General features: G+C 31.4%; 2 protein-coding genes across 2 annotated transcripts; both read left to right on the forward strand.

Annotated features, from left to right (window-relative positions):
- Positions 1-7,680: 7,680 nt before the first annotated feature.
- On the forward strand, positions 7,681-13,376 carry LOC132732046 (uncharacterized). Its single transcript, XM_060718393.1, has 5 exons — positions 7,681-7,828; positions 10,663-10,780; positions 11,512-11,609; positions 12,605-12,810; positions 13,224-13,376. Exons 1-5 carry the CDS (start codon positions 7,681-7,683, stop codon positions 13,374-13,376), a joined length of 723 nt encoding a protein of 240 aa, XP_060574376.1.
- A 914-nt stretch (positions 13,377-14,290) lies between these two features.
- LOC132732047 (receptor-type tyrosine-protein phosphatase T-like) lies at positions 14,291-20,766 on the forward strand. Its single transcript, XM_060718394.1, has 7 exons — positions 14,291-14,380; positions 15,229-15,265; positions 15,546-15,652; positions 15,985-16,107; positions 16,889-17,037; positions 17,516-17,651; positions 19,702-20,766. Exons 1-7 carry the CDS (start codon positions 14,291-14,293, stop codon positions 19,831-19,833), a joined length of 774 nt encoding a protein of 257 aa, XP_060574377.1. The 3' UTR covers positions 19,834-20,766.
- Positions 20,767-21,252: the final 486 nt, after the last annotated feature.

Below are 21,252 nucleotides of genomic sequence, written 5' to 3' on the forward strand. Positions count from 1 at the left end.
ATACGCTCCTTCTGGTTCCAAAGCAAGAACAAGACGATTCTTGTGTAAACAAGCCTGAAGATATAAATTATTGAAACTATGATTTTTTTCTCTTCATTTAAACTGCAGAATAGAACACTTGATTTTAAGTCGCATGCGCACTAAAAAGGTCATATGGCGACATTCCAGCTTTCCTAGTAGAGGAAAACAAGAAATAGTTACATCTACAAAACCGGAGAAAGTTATCAAGTGAAATTTACTTGATAAGAATGCTGTCAATATTATTAAATATTTACTTTGCTTTCATGAAGAAGCATTTTAAATCTACAGAACTAAAACCATTCCTTGTGCTCCTCTTCCTCTACTAATTCCATGTACTTGTCTTCAGCTTCATATCCGGATGAATGAAATACTTTTTCTGGAGGATAAAAATGTACAAAGGATGGAAAATAAATACATGCATAGTAGACTGTTAAGAGACAAAATAGAGTGTATCTGACGGAAATGTAGCATAAAGTGCGTATGAATTTCAAAATGAGTTGATTTCATCAATAAATAATTATTGTTTTTCCTTTGTCACGTTAGAGTGTTTCATTTTAATCAAAACTCATTATGAAATGACCTAATTATTGACAAAATCGGCGATGAAAAAATATTTTCTTCCTGTAGAATGTTATTAACTGAAAAAAGAACGATTATACATATTTGTGATGAAATACACCAGACGCGGAAGTACTATATTTTGAAATATAGATGCTTTATAAATACCATTTGTGTGTAGTTCATCAAGTAAAAAACATTAAAATGATACTATAAAAGAAACTTTAGACATTATCTTTAACAAAAGCTCATTGTGTATGCATATTTTCATTGGTTATGTGAGCGTTGTTATCCGTTTTCTTCAATCTATTTATTACCTTCAGAGAAATATGACCGCCTCCAATCAAATGATTTGTTTGAACTTTCATTGGGTCAGTTTGAAAATCATGCCCAAAAGAGAAAGCGTATCCAGAAAAGGTAGTTCCAAAATAAATCGCGGCTACAATAAGTTTTATTGTTAAAGTCATTCTGAGTTTCAGTCCTTTTTTAAAAAATCCAAATTTTAAAATCGCTGCAACTTTCTTTCAAGTTTCGGTTCAGAAAACGATAAATGTATACTGTGTTCACAGTAAATGCATATAATATACATTAACTTCAGGATTGTTATCTGTATCTTGGGTTTAAATATTAACTTCCTGGTCATTAGACCTACTTATATGATTATCCGTTAATGTATGTAGTATTCATGACTTATCTCAAACACAAAATTAAAATTTGATATAAACAAATCAGGAAGTAATATGAAGGGGCAGGACGTGAAGTGGTTGCACACTTGGTTCAAGCGAGAAAATGGGTTGCAAACTTGACAAAAAGGCCACCGAGTCATGAATGTTTACAACACCCGCACGTATTTTATTGAGGTAAGTGGGTTTGTATGCTATTTTGAAATTAATTCTTTAATATGCTTATTCCTTAAAGCATTAATAATGGCACACTCGTTTTAAGGTCTCATTTCAAAACTTCTGATATAACGAAGTTATTTAAGATATAAACTTGTTATGTACATATTTTGAAATTTGACAAGTGACAGTCCAGGACGATTTATATGCTCATTTATTCGCAAGGTTTAAAGTTTACCAAACAAGACAAAATATCTATTTTTCAATACTGTGTTAATGTTTGAATTTGCATGTTCCAAATAAAGTTTCAATAAACGAAAATATTTTGTTCAATCGCAAACTGCCAAAGGATTCAGCGAAGATCATATTGATAAGTCACAGATCTTCCTTGAAAAATTTATAAATACAATTGTGTTTTTTTTCACTTGCTTTTAAAATGTTATTAAATGGCGTTTACATTTAAGTGTATCTTTATTTAGTTGTCATTTTGTTATCATTTACTGGTGCGACCACTTTTGTGCACTCTCCTGCTTTTTGTTCGGTGCTCTACTGAATGACTTTGCGGTAGTCTAGGGTGACTGTTTTTTGTCGTTGGTTGCATTATCTTAATGTCGCTTTGCATTGCTGGTCTTTGTTTTGTTCCTATATTTTTCCTGCCCCTTGTATTATTGTACAAACAGTTTCACGGAACGATATAAAATATGTGTATACCTGTGATTGATTTCACAAAAAAGTCAAGCCGAACTGCTCGACATTTTTACAATTGATTACTGTAAGATTGCCAGGTGAATATTTAAAGTCTAATTGTTTTTGTGGCGTGTGGCTCGAAGTAAAACTTAGATCAAACTTAGATAAACCTAGATCAAAGACACTACAACATTCGCATTTATTCTTTTATTTTCTATTATACTTTTCATTCTATGTACGTGGCATCTCTGTTAAAAAATATTTTTTAACCCTGCTAAACTTGATAGAAATGAAGAAGCAATCTATGCCAAGCATTGTTAGTCCACACTTTTCATGTGTTTGAACAATATTGTTTCGATGTATTTTTTCGAAATCTTGATGTTTATTGAATGTGGTATATTAAATAAAAACATAACAAACTAACAAACAAACACACACAGAGAAGTTTTTAAATTGAAAAAAAATCCGGTGTTTTTTTTTTAACTGAAAAGTATCCGTTTTTGTTATGTTTGTGTGATAATCACATAAATTGCTAATCATATACTCGTATATTTTATTTTAATGTTAAATACTTAATTACTGAGTTGTTTTGGACATACCAGCATATGAAATATTAAGTATTAATTCTGAATACAATAATAAACAAGCATTCTTTATTACATTTATACTCTGACTTAAAGGAACATAATGATTTATATACATGTATAGAGAAATTTAGAGAATAAAAAGAAAAAAGTAAAACAGTCAAAGATATAAAATAACACTTGTCGGAGATAGATAGTAATATAAGGAGTAATTTTTATTTGTATGACATAAGATAAATAACTGGTGTTGGACTATTAAGTGTTTGTTACGCTAGTTTAATTCCCCCGAGTCAATGTTATTTCCGTCAAAAACCTGAATTTTATGCAACATCTGATACAAATAGTTACTGAATATCAATAAAAAAACAACATTGATATATATGCATTTACTATTAACTTAGTTAACAACACTATTTTTATATCTCTCTTTGAATAAAACCCAGCGTAGTCTGGTAAAAGAAATCGTATACTACAGCCTTTTGCAATATCCTTTTTCTATTTTGCCTCAGTAAAAGTACTCTGTCAAACATTAATAATTTCTTTAAAAAGTTATATAAATTAGTAAGTATAACGTTTGCGTACACACATTTCATTATGATATTAGATTATAACTATTATAGTTTGTCTTAAGTATAACATGAAATGATGTAATTATCTGCTACACATGTATTTGAGAATCATTGTACTTTACAGGTTCGTATTTGTATATGAAAAGAGTTAAATAAAAATTATTGACTTGACTTTGAGCTAACTTGACCTATATATTATCATTAACCAACGAAATTTATGTTGTGGCATAAAAAAAGAAATATGATATGATTTTCAGTGAATAAACTAATACTAATCTATGTAATATTTCATACACTTTTTAATGATTTCAAACATAAGTAAAGTGGCCGAGTGGTTAAGGCGTTGGACTTAAGTTCAACTGGACGAATGTACGCATGGGTTCAAACCCCACTCGTACTTAAATATATAACTAATTTTTATTGCAAATTGCAACCATTTTGTATAGCATTACGTGATGTTAAAATTGTAGCATAGAAGCAATGACAATAAAACTATCGAAAAACCATGGTCTGACTCAAATGTAGAAATGTCCAAGATCAATACATCTTATTTATCAGTCATAATCAGAATCTACATTTTCATTACTGTAACATGAATATCATACATGTATATAAGAATGTTGTTATTCACTAAACTAACACAACAGATTAACATATAAACAAGTTCTTTTTTGCATAGCACGCTTATTAATGTATTTCATACACAATAAGTTAATAAATAATGAAAGTTTTATATATCGAACACTTGTTAGTTGTTCTGATTTAACGTCCTGGTCAAACACTTTAATTATTAAACCTTAAGTAAGTTTGGACAAGTTCATGGAAAGAGTCCACCGGCTTTTAGAAGTCAATAAAACGTTTTCATTAATTTTTCATTACTAACCGTTAACAGTTTTTGAATCAAAGGCTTACATACCAAAATCTGGATAAAGTGTTTGCATCTCGGAAGCAAGCATTAATCACGACAAAATTACAAAGTCAAAAAAAGAGAAACAATCAAGCAAAAATAGCTTCTCTTAGAAATGCATTTCAAATTTCAAAATGTTTGGGAGGGGGGGGGGGGGGCATAACTTTGCAAAAATGAATTTTAGTATTTTCTGCATCCCTCCTTAAAAAATGGTAACACATTTTGAATTGTGAAAATGTATTTAAAGTTTCCAAGTATTTTCTGAGAAAATTTGTCAGGTTAACCAAATGAATGCTTAAATTTAAACTGAAAAGGGAGGAAATTTGCATAAAATATACACTCGGATATTTATGGAATTTGGATCAAAAAGACCTGATGGCACACTATGTAAACACGTGACTGAAATTAATAGACTGTATCCTTTATTTTCAAGTACAATACATGGAATGTAACTTCAATATTTGAATAATTTCTTTAACAAATATATCTGTGCGATAAAAGAATTTCTATTTATTTCATGTTTATTAAAATGCAAAATATTATTATTTTAATCTGATAGTATGAAATACGACGCGAAAGGCATCATTTAAGATTTAAATAACAATAACGATGCAGAAAACAATGCAAATGTGTAACAATTTTAGATTAGTATGGTCACTGTCTTCTTGGCAAAATAGGCAAAACCTACCGTCTGTCGTCTTGAAGCCTCTCTCTCTCTCTCTCTCTCTCTCTCTCCCCCTCTCTCCCTCTCTCTCCCCCTCTCTCTCCCTCTCTCTCTGTCTCTCCCTTTTTGTATGTCTGTCTGTCTCTGTCTGTCTGTCTGTCTGTCTGTCTGTCTGTCTCTCTCTCTCTCTCTCTCTCTCTCTCTCTCTCTCTCTCTCTGTCTCTCTCGCTCTCTCTCTCCTGATTTATTATTGAATAGTGATTATTCATCAAACATTATTCAGAAGGAAATAAACTTAATTAGCTATAATTTTCTGTCCGACTTTTATTAAGTAAGTCATATCCTTTTCCTTCTTATTACTCATATGTGAGAAAGAAATATGTTAGTTAACATTTTAACTAGAAATTATCAATACATATACCTATTATTCTGTTAAATATAGAATAGTAAAAATTTAATGTACTTCTTAGTCTCAACTTGAAAACGTGTTAAAAACCTCATTGATAGAATATTGACAATATCAGGAGTATGCAAAACTAAGAAGTAAGAATTAATTGATCCTTAAGAAATTAATTTTGATTGATTTTAAAAATCAAACCTTGGACTAATTTATTAAAGTAAATGAACAACGACAACAAATGCATGTGGCATCTAACGTAAGATTTTGAGTTCAAGTCCCACTAGGGTCATATGTTTCTTTCTGTATGTTTAATTTTAACTTTATTTATTTGTCTCTCAGATTTTATTTAGAAATAAACTGTGTTTAAGTTGTATATCTATCAAATGGCTAAAAATTTGTTAGATTAATTACAAATATGAAACCTAAATTAATCAATATGTTATATTCGTGTACATGAATATGTTAAAACTCACCGAAAAAATATCGACATATATACTTGATAGAATATTTGGGCTGATTTTGGTACACATCTTTGTATAAATAAATTATCAGTGATATTTTGGATTACGCACCATATGACAGAAAAAGATCAAATCAGTAGTAGGGTTAATTAATTTATAAATATTTCAAAAAGTTAATGCTGACGCAATCGTAAACTAAGTATATTTTAAGCAGAATGTTATCATTGGTTTCTTAACAGTAAAGAATACGAAAACATTGATAATACAAGAAATTATTAAGAGTTCCTTGTGCCTAAATAGGCGTCATTCTTGTGGCTAAGCTTTACTAAAATATGATAAACAAGATCAACAAGGAAAGGCGGCGTTCAATGAAGACAACGATGCCTTGAAGTTCAACCGTACCTTACATTGTATAAAATTATGTGTTTAAAGTTTACTAAATTGTTCCTAAACGCATACAAATTAATTCAGTTTTGATTTTGTCAGTACTTTAAAATCAATTAAGGATGGTCATTCTTTGAAGGATTTCGTTTGAACGGACTGTCCCTGGACAAACTATTTAAAACATATTTATCTTAGCTCATATTTTATCGAAGCTTAGAGAAGGACTCAAATCCAGTATCTATTGATTGAGTGAAAGTAATCTCAAACCATAAGGATATACAAGAACGCTGACCAGAGCGTTGTTCTAATAAGCTTTAGGCTTTTCTCACATTCTAGCTTAAATGGAAAATAAACTAATAATAAACTAAATGTGAAAATGGTGTTCTACATGATGAAATAACCTTTTTGACCGAGTAAATATTCAGTAATATATTACCAATGAACATAAACAATGACAAAAACGTAATGGTACTCATGGTTTACCCCCTTTACTTTTTATTTTTGCTTCTTAATCAAATTGGATTGTAAAAGCCTCTTTCTTTGTAGTATTCACATTTACTTGACAATTTATTTTTACAGATGTTGCAACTGTTATGTATTGCTTTACTGCTGAATATAGGAGTTTTTGGTAAGAAATAGATTTTACAATTTTTACAAAAATCACCGTTTTTCGTCTCTCGCAAAAAACACTCAATAAAATAATTAAATCTATAGAAGATGAATTGCACAGACTGTGTAGTCACTTTCCATCAGAAAGCGACAAACAGTTGCTTCTTGGTTTGGTCAATTTTGAAGACATCACCGTCATAATCATTCAAAATTTATTCTTTAATTAGACCATTTCAAAACAATTTCACGAAATACGTACCAATCTAACTCTTTTAAATACGTTTTATGGATTCTTTTTTTTCTTTAGCTTTAGAGATTCTTTTCTTCTTTATACCATTGTAAAAAACGAGAAAGTCAATTTGGCAGAAAAGTCGCATATGCAAATAGTTGTACCATTGGCACAGTTTCAAATGAATAACCTAAAGTTAAATTGCTTAAAGGAAAATTTGATAATACTTACCTTTTGGTTTCAGTGCAATCGTATTGTCCAGAAGGTTGCAAATGTAAAGCATATGGATATTGTTATAATTGTGAAATGGGATACTATATGATGCAGAGACGTACATGTATTAAGTGCCCTGCAAATTGTCAGTCTTGTTCCTCAGTTAACAAATGTGAAAAATGTGACGTTGGATATTATCAAGACCAATTCTCATGTCGCCCATGCTCCACTAGTTGTACACAATGTTCATCGTTTAATACATGTTCAAAATGCAATACTGGGTATTTCAGAAACGGTTATGGATGCAATAAATGTACGTCGCCATGTAAAACATGTACGCCCGAATATAATTGCATTACATGTAATGATGGATTAATATTAAATGGTACTTCTTGCCAAAAATGTCCAGAGGGTTATTTTGAATCCAGTAATTCGTGTGCCCCATGCCCAAATAATTGCGCTTCTTGTTTGATATCAAATGAATGTACAAAATGTAAACAAGGATTTTTCGGAAAAACATGTGATCAGATGTGTTCCGCGGGATGTAAAGCCAACATGTGTGAAAAAGACACTGGCAATTGTGTTTGCAACGAAAATCATGTTGGAAACAATTGCAGTCTTTGTAAGCCTTTCAAATATGGACAACACTGTCACCTCGACTGCCCAAAAGAATGTTTAACGTGTACTTCAGATGAAGGCTGTCGTAAGTGTCAATCTGGTTACTTCGGGATAAAGTGTAACTGCTCAAATGGATGTCTTGACAACAAATGTAACCGATTTACAGGACAATGCCTTCAATGTAAACCGTTCTTTAAATGGCCTTGTTTGGAGTGTGTAGACGGGAAATGGGGATTGAACTGTGAAAAAGATTGCCCTGATAAATGCCTCTCGTGTATATCGGAATCTAACTGCACGAAATGTAAAGACGAAAACTATTTTTCAGATGGAAAATGTTTGAACTGTCCTATCAATTGTCGGAATAGATCATGCAATACAGAGAGTGGTGTTTGTAAATTTGGATGCAAAAAAGGTTATTGGGGGAAGTTCTGTAAGGAGCTATGTCAAAAGTCGTGCACAAACCGAACATGTAATATCGAAACTGGAGCTTGTAGTCATGGTTCCAATGATAGTTACCATGGATATGACCAAATGCATGACAATAATTGTAGCAGTACATGCATTGAACGACAATGTAATTCGACAACTGGTTTATGTAATTTGGGATGCGAGCTGGGATACTACGGGGGCACATGTGACAAAAAGTGCAGCAGTGAATGCCAAAACTTTACATGTAATGCAGAAACAGGCTTATGCTATATTGGTAGAGTTTAACTCCTCAATTTATGTTAAACATTCTTATAGATTCAGTATATTGAATTACATTTATTTCGCACAATAAACTACTTGATTTGATTAAATAATTTAATTAAGACTTAAACTTCAATATAATGGATATAATTGTTATTTTTATCCCCCGCCGATGGAATCGGGAGGGGGATATAGTTTTGGCGTTGTCCGTCCGTCCGTCCGTCCATCCGTCCGTCCGTCCGAATTTCGTTTCCGGAGTAGTTCTCTGCAACTACTGGCTGGAATTCAACGAAACTTTATGGGAATCATCAATATCAAGAGGAGATGCGCATATCGTCGGCTTGTTCCGGTCCGACACTTTAACTCAGAGTTATGGCCCTTGATTAGTTATGCAGTATGCATATAGAGTAAAAATCGTTTCCGCGCTACTTCTCTGCAACTACTGGCTGGAATTCAACGAAACTTTATGGGAACCTTCAATATCAAGAGGAGATGCGCATATCGTCGGCTTGTTTCGGTCAGACACTTTAACTCAGAGTTATGGCCCTTGATTAGTTATGCAGTATGCATATAGAGTAAAATCGTTTCCGCGCTACTTCTCTGCAACTACTGGCTGGAATTCAAGGAAACTTTATGGGAACCTTCAATATGAAGAGGGGATGCGCATATCGTCGGCTTGTTCCGGTCCGACACTTTAACTCAGAGTTATGGCCCTTGATTAGTTATGCAGTATGCATATAGAGTAAAAATCGTTTCCGCACTACTTCGCTGCAACTAATGGCTGGAATTCAACCGAACTTTATGGGAACCTTTAATACCAAGAGGAGATGCGCATATCCTCGCCTTGTTAGGGTCAGACACTTTAACTCAGAGTTATGGCCCTTGATTAGTTATGCAGTATGCATATAGAGTAAAAATCGTTTCCGCGCTACTTCTTTGCAACTAATGGCTGGAATTCAAGGAAACTTTATGGGAACCTTCAATACCAAGGGGAGATGCGCATATCGTCTCCTTGTTCCGGTCAGATACTTTAACTCAGAGTTATGGCCCTTGATTAGTTATGCAGTATGCATATAGAGTAAAAATCGTTTCTGCACTACTTCGCTGCAACTACTGGCTGGAATTCAACGAAACTTTATGGGAACCTTTATGGGAGATGCGCATATCCTCGCCTTGTTAGGGTCAGACACTTTAACTCAGAGTTATGGCCCTTGAATAATTATGCAGTATGCATATACAGCAAAAATCATTTCCACCCTTCTTCTCTGCAACTACTGGCTGGAATTCAACAAATTTTTATGGGAACATTCAATACTAAGAGGAGATGCGCATATCATTACCTTGTTTGGGTCAGACACTTTAACTCAGAGTTATGGCTCTTGATTAGTTATGCAGTATGCATATAGAGCAAAAATCGTTTCCGCGCTACTTCTCTGCAACTACTGGTTGGAATTCAACAAAACTTTATGGGAACCTTCAATACCAAGAGAAGATGCGCATATCATTGCCTTGTTGGGGTCAGACATTTTAACTCAGAGTTATGGCCCTTGATTAGTTATGCAGTATGCATATAGAAAAATATTTGTTTCTGCGCTACTTCTCTGCAACTACTGGCTGGAATTCAATGAAACTTTATTGGAACCTTCAATACCAAGAGGAGATGCGCATATCGTCGCCTTGTTCGGGTCAGACATTTTAACTTTGAGTTATGGCCCTTGATAACTTATGCAGTATACAACCAGAGCAATAATCGTTTCCGTGCTACTTCTCTGTAACTACTGGCTGGAATTCAATGAAACTTTATGGGATACGAAGAGGAGATGTGCATATAGTCGCCTTGTTCCGGTCAGACACATATAACTCAGATTTATGGCCCTTGATTAGTTATGCAGTATGCATACATCTCATTGGCATTTCCAGATATTACTATTTAACACAGAGTTATGGCTCTGTTATTGCCCTGAATATTTATCAAGTTCAAAGAATATTACTGTTTATGCCATGATAAATATATAAATAAAGCCTTATGTCTTCAGTTGTTGTGTTAGTAATAACCAGTACTCGGCGGGGGATATAAATTTAACGAATTTGCTTGTTTGTTTTCTTTTGATGTATTTAATTGCATAAGTTAAATTTACGTTAATAGAATATTTATGACACTATAATATCGAATAAGATAGTAAACGTTACTGTACATGTATATATACAATGATTTTGTTTATTTAACAGATCAAGTGGATGTAATGTCTTCAACCTTACATCAGCGACTTGGTTCAGTTCTTTTCATTGTATCGCTTGTGTGTCTGATCATTGTTATTATGATAACAGTCATATCAACTGTACAAAGGTACATGTATTTGGTATAAGATACTAAGTGTTAATAAGAAATATTCATCAACTTGTGAAACGGGTTACCATTATTATTAAATTGCACGCACAGAACGTACTGTAATGTTGTAAATGTACCAAGTTTCTTCAAGTCTATCAAAATGCAAATTAGTTTCTACGTGTTGTTGGACTTAACGTCACGGTAAGGTCTTGCTTGTCTATTCAGTTTAGCTGGATAAAGTCCTCAGATTCCCATTCACGTACTTTTTTCTCTGACACGAATGTGTGTAATTGAATAGGGACATCGCTCTTTCATAACCTAGCTGGTAGGTTTATCTCATGAGAGACTGCACAACTTCTAACAAGATTCGAACCAATAAAGGTGAAGGGCAAGTGTAAATTAACGACCTCAATCAAACCGAACCTGCAACATTTTCAATGCTGTCGCTTTTTACGTTCTTATTGGATTCCTTATTCTCTCTGTATTGAGTATTTAACAATTGTACTTTATAATATCTTTATAGTCTAGACGTGAATAAATCTTTTATTCATATTTTGTGTAAAGTAATCTGATGGACAAAATTAAGATTTGTCTTTATTCCCTCTTACATTTACTGGAACAATGTATGGACCTTTATATTTTGACATAATGTAGGCTTTTACTAGAATGTTTTTGTTAATATTATATTTGTATTTCTGTTGAAATAGTAGTGGGATCTGCATTTGTTTTGTTAACTTCGACATTTTCAGTTTTAAAAATGAACCAAGCCGTCGTGCAGTAGAAGGTTTAGGGGAATCGGTTACTTACACAGGAGTGAGAAATTCTGAAGAAATACTGTCTTGTAAAGGTACAGTAAAGATTTGTTGTTCTGTGTATTGTTTTGTTTACTCGCTTTAATTTGTGTTTTGATTTTTAGAAAAGATTTGTTGTAGGTATTAAATATTTGTTAGACAAAATGTATTGGTACGTACTCGTATGTTGAAGATATATTTTGATAAAACGTCAAGTGATTTCACTTACATTCCGAGTACAATATTACTCATCTTATTGAAAATGTGACATAAATTAGTATGATGTTATGTGTCAGTTAGTACATCCTGGTGCCCTTTCGTTTTTTCATTGTGTTCATTTTTTTACGATATAGATATTTACAGTTGTGTGTCATATATGCGTGTTAAAATATGATTTTCTCATGAAAGAAATTAAATTTGTCATAGATAGGGAAAATGATAGGAAAGCAAAATCGTGTTTTATTTACTTTTGAAATAATTATGATTCAAAGCCTGTTAGGATCAATTATTAATTTCAATAAGGTCATGTTAAAGATTTGATTTTATACAATAGTTTTAGAAGAATTACTTATAGTAAGACTAAGTGTAATATTATCTTATTACATCAAATAAGAAATATGACAAAATAATGCGCAATAAGAAATTGAAATTGAAATTTATACATGTAAATTGACAACATTTCAAACGGTGTTGCCTATCACCAGATGCATCTCAATATGGTAGAGAAGAAATTCATAAGAAGTTGACAAAGCATAATTATATATTTAAACTAAGTAATAAAAGGGAACATACAAAGAGTATCACATTGATTTGTTCCTTTTTAAATACTTTATGTCCTGTATGTGATATAAATACTGTTCAGCTGTTGAAATAGTACAAGTAGAATTTCACTCATTTGACCCATATGTTTTATTGTATGGCTTATTTATATTTTTTTGAATTATATTTTCCTCATTTTTGCTAAAGATTTTGAAGTCATTCTCATTAAGTAAAAAGGTATAATTTTCTTCTATTTCCTGAAAATTTATCTGATAATAATTGTGCCTTTTAGACGATAAGAGAAATCAGCAACATGTAGAACGAGTGGAAAATATTAATCCAGCTGTCATAGTCGGTAGTGTTGAACCAACCGAACAGGAAAATATAAATATATTTTATGTAAACGTAAATGAATATGCAAGTATTGAACGGAAACAATTTCAAAACATCACTGAAGACAATGAGGATGAAATCCAACCTGCAGATGACAATGAATTGGTATGTTTATAAGAAATATATGCGAGTTTTCTTTCAGATTCATTTTTCTTGCCTGAAAGATGATAATTAATTCTTTTTCCCCGGTTCTACTGTTGTAAACTTGCAAATCATTTTTCAATTGACAATGCTATAAGTAAGTGCGATGTTGATGAAAGTAACCTACATAAGTACGTAAGTAAGAAACTGAGTGACTGAGTGAGTGATTGAGTAACGGTTGTGTTTAATCAGGCAACACAGTTTAACTAGGCCAGTCTTCCACGTGAGGCTTAGCGATTTACAAAATAATTTATATCATGAAAGAAGATATCTATTTAATTTGAATTTTTTGTAGTTTGCGTGTTATATTTGTAACCATATAAACATTAATCTAAACTTCAATTTCTGTTTTAATGTTATCTAATATTACCAATCAGGTTGATGCCTTTCTATACGCCAACACGGAAGAGTTCTTCAAACGTAGAGTGCCAGTTGATAAACTCAGAGATTTCGTAAAAAACAAAACAGACCTTGAATACATTGAGGAATTTATGGTAACATTCAAAGATATTTATTATTTCCTTGAATAATTTTGATCAATAAGCTACAATTTTAAAGTAAGGCTGTGGATTATTAAGTCTTGATGGGATTCAAAGTGGAAAAATATAATTCAATAAAGAAAACACTGTTTTGTTTTTTTTTGGTATTTATTTCTTGCTTGTTTTTGAAATTATACTATGAATGAAAATGTTTTGTCATGCTTTCTTTTATTACCTATAAAGCTATCTTATTTCTTTTTAAATACCGTACAGTATGTCAATTTAAATTTGAAGAACAAACTATAGTACAGGTTATTATGCACTTCTGCAAAAAGATATTTTCGGTTTATTTTTAGGACCTACCAGCAGGACTCATTATGCCTTTTTATGCGTCACAGAAGACAGAAAATATTAGGAAAAATCGTTAAGAAGGTGTTTACCCATGTAAGTCATTACAAAATATGCATGCTTACTTGAATCAAACTAACAAATGACATTACCTTTCCAAATTGCATACGATTTAGTACTAGTTGATCGGATAATATGTACGATATTAAAACACCGTTTGTATTATCCCTCAAATGCCATAGTTTACTCACTGATGATATAACGTCATTGATTTTTAATATGGTTGCTGATTTCCATTACGATCTTGTTGTCGTATTATTTTTGTTTATGAAATAATGATTTAATAAATGTATATAAAACAAAAATACTCATGTTCCTAAATTTTCTAAAACTAGCTAATATATTTTAAATCAATAAATCATAACAGCTACTGTATTCTTTTCCAGGATAAACGGCGTTTTCCGTTTCTTTGTTGTTTTTTGTCATTTGGTTCAGTTCATTTTCAGTATTAACCTTTTTTCCAAATGACTGAATTTAACATTTTATCAACTGAATTTACATTGATGTAGAGTAATTTCTATGTTCTCGTTATATTATTTAACAATTCAAAGTAAAATATGTTTTATGTGATCACCTGCATAGATGACAGCAGAAGAGTTATTGTGAAAGACATGGAATCAGACTATATCAATGCTAGCTATATAGACGTGAGTCATGTTTTTAAACAATTCAACATGGAATTCTGTTTGGACTTCAGAATTTAATGTTTACTTATCACTCAATCTCTCTATTGTGACTTATTCAAATTTTTGAGTGAAGACGATTTATTTTTATAATAAGTATATGTTATAGTCTTAGAAATAATTAGGTAAATAATTCTTTTGCACCTTTTACGGGAACATATTTCCCAGAAGGTCCCTCAGTCATACTGGTAATAATTTGCTTCAAACATCAAACTATTAACATACGTCATGTTTTCCGTATCTGTTATGTTCAGTTTCGTATTAAATGTTCTCTTTATGTACATACTTAAAGCGACAAAATATGATATTTGTTTAACTAAACAGGAATTACTCCATGTACTCATGAAATATTCTCATATCTTCCTCGTAAAACATATATTTATCTAATTTTCTATTTATTTAATCAAACACTATAATATTCATAAAACAGCTCTTGAAACTTCATGATTTTACTTGACAATCATTACGTCTATACGTCATTTCTTTTGTAATAGCGGATGTTGCAAAATTGTAAATCTGTTTAAGCAAAATGACCAACGTTTATATTGGGCCTATAACCTGTCAACAAATATACATTTGAAGATGACTACTTACATGATTTACAGTTCAAATAATATATAAGTATGTAAATGATGAAATTTGTTTTATCAGGGAAGTTACCACTGCTTTTTATGAACAGGGATATTTTAATAGAACCAATATCTACACTTCATGCTTGATTACTTTTTATGAATCCGTTTATCTTATTTCAAAACTTGGAAAAGTGCTATTCTTTAATCATGATATTATATCTGAAAATGTTTAAATTCTAGGGTTATAAACGACAAAAGGCTTATATAGCATCTCTGGGTATGTATGTAATGTGCAAGTGTTTATCTCTATATGTTATATAAGAAAAAGTGTTTTTGTCTTGTGAATAATGTATTTAATTTACTGTTAAAATGTTCTAATGGTAAAATGTTGTTTGTTTTTTGGCTTTAAATTTGAATCGTTGCATCAGATAAAAATCGCATTACATAACGTATACAACACTCAAAATAATATAGCACATTAAAGTATAGTACATTGTATATAGTTACGACAACTATAAAATCGCTATTTATATTATGATCATTATTATTATATAAAGGACCAACAATTAAACAAATGGGTGATGATTTTGGAGTGTTCTGGAACATGGTCTGGCAAGAAAGAGTTTGTAAAATAGTCATGCTGACCAATCTGACAGAGCTAGGGGTAAGTAACAATATTTTTCGTATGTGTCGAAGTGGATTCGAAACTATCTTAATAAACTATCTTAACTATTATAATTTATCGTATCAAAACTACCTTGTTAACAGGTTTTTGTACGGAGATGAATAAATGCAAACCATGTGTCACATATTTTTTCCCTCATTAAAACAGTTTTCTTCCAAAGAGTGTACAATCTTGATGGCCATAGTGCTGGCCAATTATTTTTTGTCAATTAATATTTACCATTGTTTGATAATTTGGTTATCAGAAGGAACTGGTGCAATATTTTTCACACATGATTATTATAAAAAACTCAATTATTATGAAAACTTTAGGTGAAAAAATGTGACAAGTACTGGCCAGATAAAGACATGTGTTGCACCTATGGAGATGTAAAAGTTACAGGTAAATCCGAGGAAATCTATACCTGTTTTACTGTCAGAATATTCTCCATCGAGGTAAGAGAAAAGTTGTTCAACATTTGTTTTAATTATGTACAACTATGTAGCTGCGTTATTTGTTAAAGAAAATCAAAAACATGAATAAATAAACAAATGAAATAAAGTCAGGAAATGGCAATGAGCAAATGAATATTTATTTCTTGCTATTCAATCCTTTTCTGACATGCCAAGTATGTACACTTGATTGCGCTCATTTTTATTTTTGAAACAACGTCGGAAATACATTTCTATTGAACATTCTCGTTTACCATTAAACACTTCGGTAATTGTTGCTTAGAGGATAAGGCAATGTCTATACTTGACAGAGATTGTTGGCCCCATCCTATTAGCCTATCTCCAATTTGATCGGGGTTATTTGTACAAAGGCACCTGTGTAAACTTATATATATATATATCCAATCAGTTCCCGATAACAAGTAGTCGAATACAAATTTTGGCGCTAAACACGCTTTGTGGTCATAAGTTTTATGGCTCTCTTTTTTTTTTTGGGGGGGGGGGGATAAACAAAACTTGAAAAGAGGAGATGAATAGCGGAACTGTTAAAACAAATAAATAAAAATCCAGAGCCATCTCGACCTAGTGCAAGTAACCGGTTAATAAAATATCACTACTAGATATTTCATTGAACTTTAGCGCCCTTACTATTTATATCTATAATAGATTGTTTCCAGTAATAAAAATAACACATCAGTAAAAAGAAAAGCAAACAAATTGAGAAGATAAATGACCGTCATTTTAGAAATAATTCAGCTTTAAAGAAATAAGTTATCTGTTACAGAAATTTGAAAAGAGAGTACTTTATCAAATGCACTTTACTGCATGGCCAGACAAAAGTACACCTAAAGATGCACATACCATTGTAGAGTTTTGGGAGAAAGTCACAAGAATACCTACGTTCGAGCTAGGGCCCATGATAGTACACTGCAGGTAACAATAAAATTGTTCGTAGCAAATCTTTAACAATTTTTATCTTTAACAAGGAATATCTTTTTACAGCAATACAAAACAAAGAGAAAATGAAAAGCCCAACTATTCCTACACCCGAAACACCCGCATAATCTATGATATACATGTTATGAATAATCACAAAGGATCGAAGGACCAAGCAATAAAACAACACTTAGATGAAGTGCGTAGCCATATTTTGAGCTAGCACATAACACATAACAACAAAAATTGTTGTAACAAGACATACCACACGAGAGAAAAGATAAAACAAATGGTTTTGATTGTGTTTGTTTGTGAAAGATAATGACAATTGCGGCATCTAAAATATATAAAGTTGATCAATGAACTTGAAATATTTTGGCGAAAGCATAAACAAATAAATTTATCCAAATTACGACTAATATTTACCATTTGTCTTTACTTCGTAAATAACAGAAATATTTAACATATTTTACAGTGCCGGGGTTGGACGAACAGGTACATTTATTGCATTGGACATACTAGCGAATGAGGGAGTTTCCGAGAGAACAGTGGATATATTTGCATGTGTCAGAAATCTCAGAGAGGATCGAGTTAGTTTAGTACAAACAGTGGTAGGTCATCATCTTCGCTGTTAAACATGTACATATCTTTCAAATTCTTGTAAACAAAGATCAATTTTGTGAGCGACAGGTTCAAAAGTTTAAGTACCGGTGATATATACAGTAAGCAGTCTTTTTGGTCAAATGTCGAAGATTAATTCTCCTGTAGGCAATCAACTATTTTCATCAATTCATTAATATCTTACACGTTATTAGAACCGAACAAGTTAAACCTGCAATTAAACAACTTATTGAAATAAGCAATAAATTAAAAGATTGGGAGGGGGGGGGGACAAAACATCAAAACACCAGGTCTGTATAATGCACAAGATTTTTTGGACGAGTACACAGTTTTCAAACCTATTTCACGAGACGCTAGTCGAGTTTCAAATTAGTGAAGTGACAATCAATAATGAATCTTTATTGCACAATTATTGACATTTCGGAAGAACTTATTTGCTACATGTTCAATACATTTTATACCCTGAAAATGAAAATAAGACCAGATGGAGTATGATTTGCATTTGATGTAAATGCCTTCGACTTTGAAAATGAAATCATGCCATTTTATACAGGGTATGATATGCATTTGGATATTTCGGATACTTGAGATGGGAACAAAGCTTAACTGATACCGATATGATAGGAACTGATAATGATTTCTTTTCGAACATAACGTGGTACAAACGCTGCATATTTTTAATTATAGGTTTTATAGTGTAAAATCTTTTATATTATTATTATTATTATACGCCCAAAACAATTTCGGCCCATATTTTATGCACCTGGCCGACCTTTCGTCCGGCCGCCTGTTAGCAATTTTGTAAGCCATCTGTATCTTTTGAACCGCTGCATGGAAATTGAAATGGAAATTGAAATGACATGGCAGAAATATTAACAATAATGAGATAATGTGCGGAGTCAGGTTTGCACATCCTCAGGTAGCGTCAAGGTCATATTTAGTGATTTTGTATAAATTTCAACATTTCATGTGCACCCTTTTATATTTGATCCGAAAAATTAAAACTTTTTGGCAGAATAATTACTTAATATTATAATACTAAAATGATATGCAGAACACAGATTTGAGCTTCTCATGACACAAATTGGTCCCATAAGATATAATGCATGTATCATTGCCTTTTTTACTTTAACAAAATTGATATAAATCATGTGTCTTACATTAATATAGCCTCGCCTCATTGGTCTCTTGATTTATAAAAACCCATATAGAGAAAAGACATCTGTGGCTTACTGTGTGAAACTGCAATTCCAAGAACTTAGATATTTGGCATGTAACATCACTTGTGGTCTACAACATAACTGGTATATATGGTGCTTTTGGGTCAATATTGGCTCCGCTTCGAGGTCATTAAATAGAGAAAATAAGAAATTAAGTTCATTTAGTTAATATAAATTACTATAGGAAAGCTCATTTAAGACATATTTCATGTAATCACATTGCTTAGAGGCTAGATATTTGACATGTAGCATTCCCTTTTAGGCCTACCGGAACTGGTGTTAGTCATGCCCCATGGGTCAATATTGACCCCGCCCCTGGATTCACTTGATAAAGTTTTGTATGAGAAAAACACATTTCAGTCTTATTTTGTGAAACTACAATGTCTTGAGTATAAATATTTTGTTATATATCATTTCCTTGTTACCTCTTCAAAAATGTTATAAATTATAAACTTGGGTCAAAATTGGCCAATCCACGGGGCGTCACATATTTTACACATATAAATATGGGAAAACCAATTTGAGTATAATCATGCAAAAATTCAATTTCAAGGGCTTATATTTCTGCCCCACCCCGGGAGGCTTTTTAAGATGAATTATTATTATCAAGACAAGTTTCTTATTTATATCTTCCTAATTGAAAAATCATTTTTAATTAATCACACATGACATTCAAGCGAACATTGCCCAAGCTTTACGGTGCCTTTGTCATAATTATAATTTTGATTAAACTTGAATTTAACGAAGTTAACTTAGATTCGGTGTGTTGGTTTTGTATGATATTGTCCAATTTTGTTATTACAAAATTTAACGTTCACAGGAACAGTACAGATTCCTTCACGACGCTTTGGTACTGCTGCTTGATTCTCACACATCTGTGAAGGCTCTGCTTGCAAACAATGCAACCATTCAGAATGATTCTCCCGACAAAATAAGCAAGACTGCTGAATAAACTAAGGAGAGACAATTGAAACAATTATGTTGTACAATAGAATAATTGTGTTTATTCCAATAATTGTGTAAATAATGATATTAACTAGTATGAATAAGGTTCTTTCCGTATGTAATATTAGAGAGAATAATAGTTATGTAATATTTATATTTATTTCTTTTGGTGATTGCAACATTGTTACCGTCATTGTTACGTTCACATGTATATATACAATAGGTTTAACCGTTTTACATGAAATTGCATGCATGGTTTCAACATTTTTACTATTCTATTTGATGTTTTATATTTGCTACTTATTAATACTATATGCTATTGCGTTTTTCAATATTTATGACAAAATTTTGATAAGTAAATTTCATAATGAAAGTTTATTCATTTATTGATGTAATGATACAAATACATTTATATGTTTATATGCCGTTTCAACTACATGCATATTGTATGTGTATATTGTAACTATTTTGATATTTTTGCCTTTCTAAAGATAATGTGGTCATGTTGATTATCTTTTTATATATTTGTATTGTATTGTATATAGGCTTTTGTTAGGAACATGAACATTAATATTGGCGAATTCTAAGGCATATCGTTTTTAGAATTTCATTTACAAACTTCGATAATTCTCATTGTAATAAGAACATCTCTAAGCAACATTATTAATTACAATAAGACATTTTAAGTTTTGCTCCTTAATAGTGACACTGGTCCGTTAAAGTTAATCTTAGATGTTTACAATTGAAATGGCTTTCTGAAATATTTCAAATTTTCCCAGCATTTTCTACAATATAAAACCTGTTATATTTTTAATGGTCACCATTTACTTTCAATTGAGCATGAAATAAAATTGTGTTTAAATAAATATTTGATTTAAGGTTTTTTTTATTTTGATTTTCAGTTAACCAATCAGACCTAAAGTACCTTATAATGCAATGTATTGCATAGGTCAATTAACTGTTTTTGTATAATTATTTTTTTCAATTTCAAATATTAAAATTACATGATATTTTAACAAATAATTATTTGTTACTTTTTAAAACTGCATATAAGGAAAATATCATGAATATATATATATATATATATATATATATATATATATATATATATATATATATATATATATATATATATATATATATATATATATATATATATATTTTATAATACATGTTTATAAAGACAAGGATATCTGATAAAGAATGAGATTACTTACGAGTATAAATTTAATCCAGAAGAGTCTTAACAGGTCGTACTCATGGACAATAAAAATTGTTTTAACCTGAATTTCTGAATGTCATCATGACTGTTTTACTCGATATGTCAATGGCTTTGTTTTGGACGTGTTAGAGCCCCATGAGCCTAATATAAATCAATTTTATACGTAGTTGTGTAGGTATGGGTCCTTGGTAGCGAATTAAATAT

Source organism: Ruditapes philippinarum, unplaced genomic scaffold (genome assembly GCF_026571515.1).
Source record: "Ruditapes philippinarum isolate M1 unplaced genomic scaffold, ASM2657151v2 ctg4880_1_1_1_1, whole genome shotgun sequence".
Lineage (NCBI taxonomy): Eukaryota > Metazoa > Mollusca > Bivalvia > Venerida > Veneridae > Ruditapes > Ruditapes philippinarum.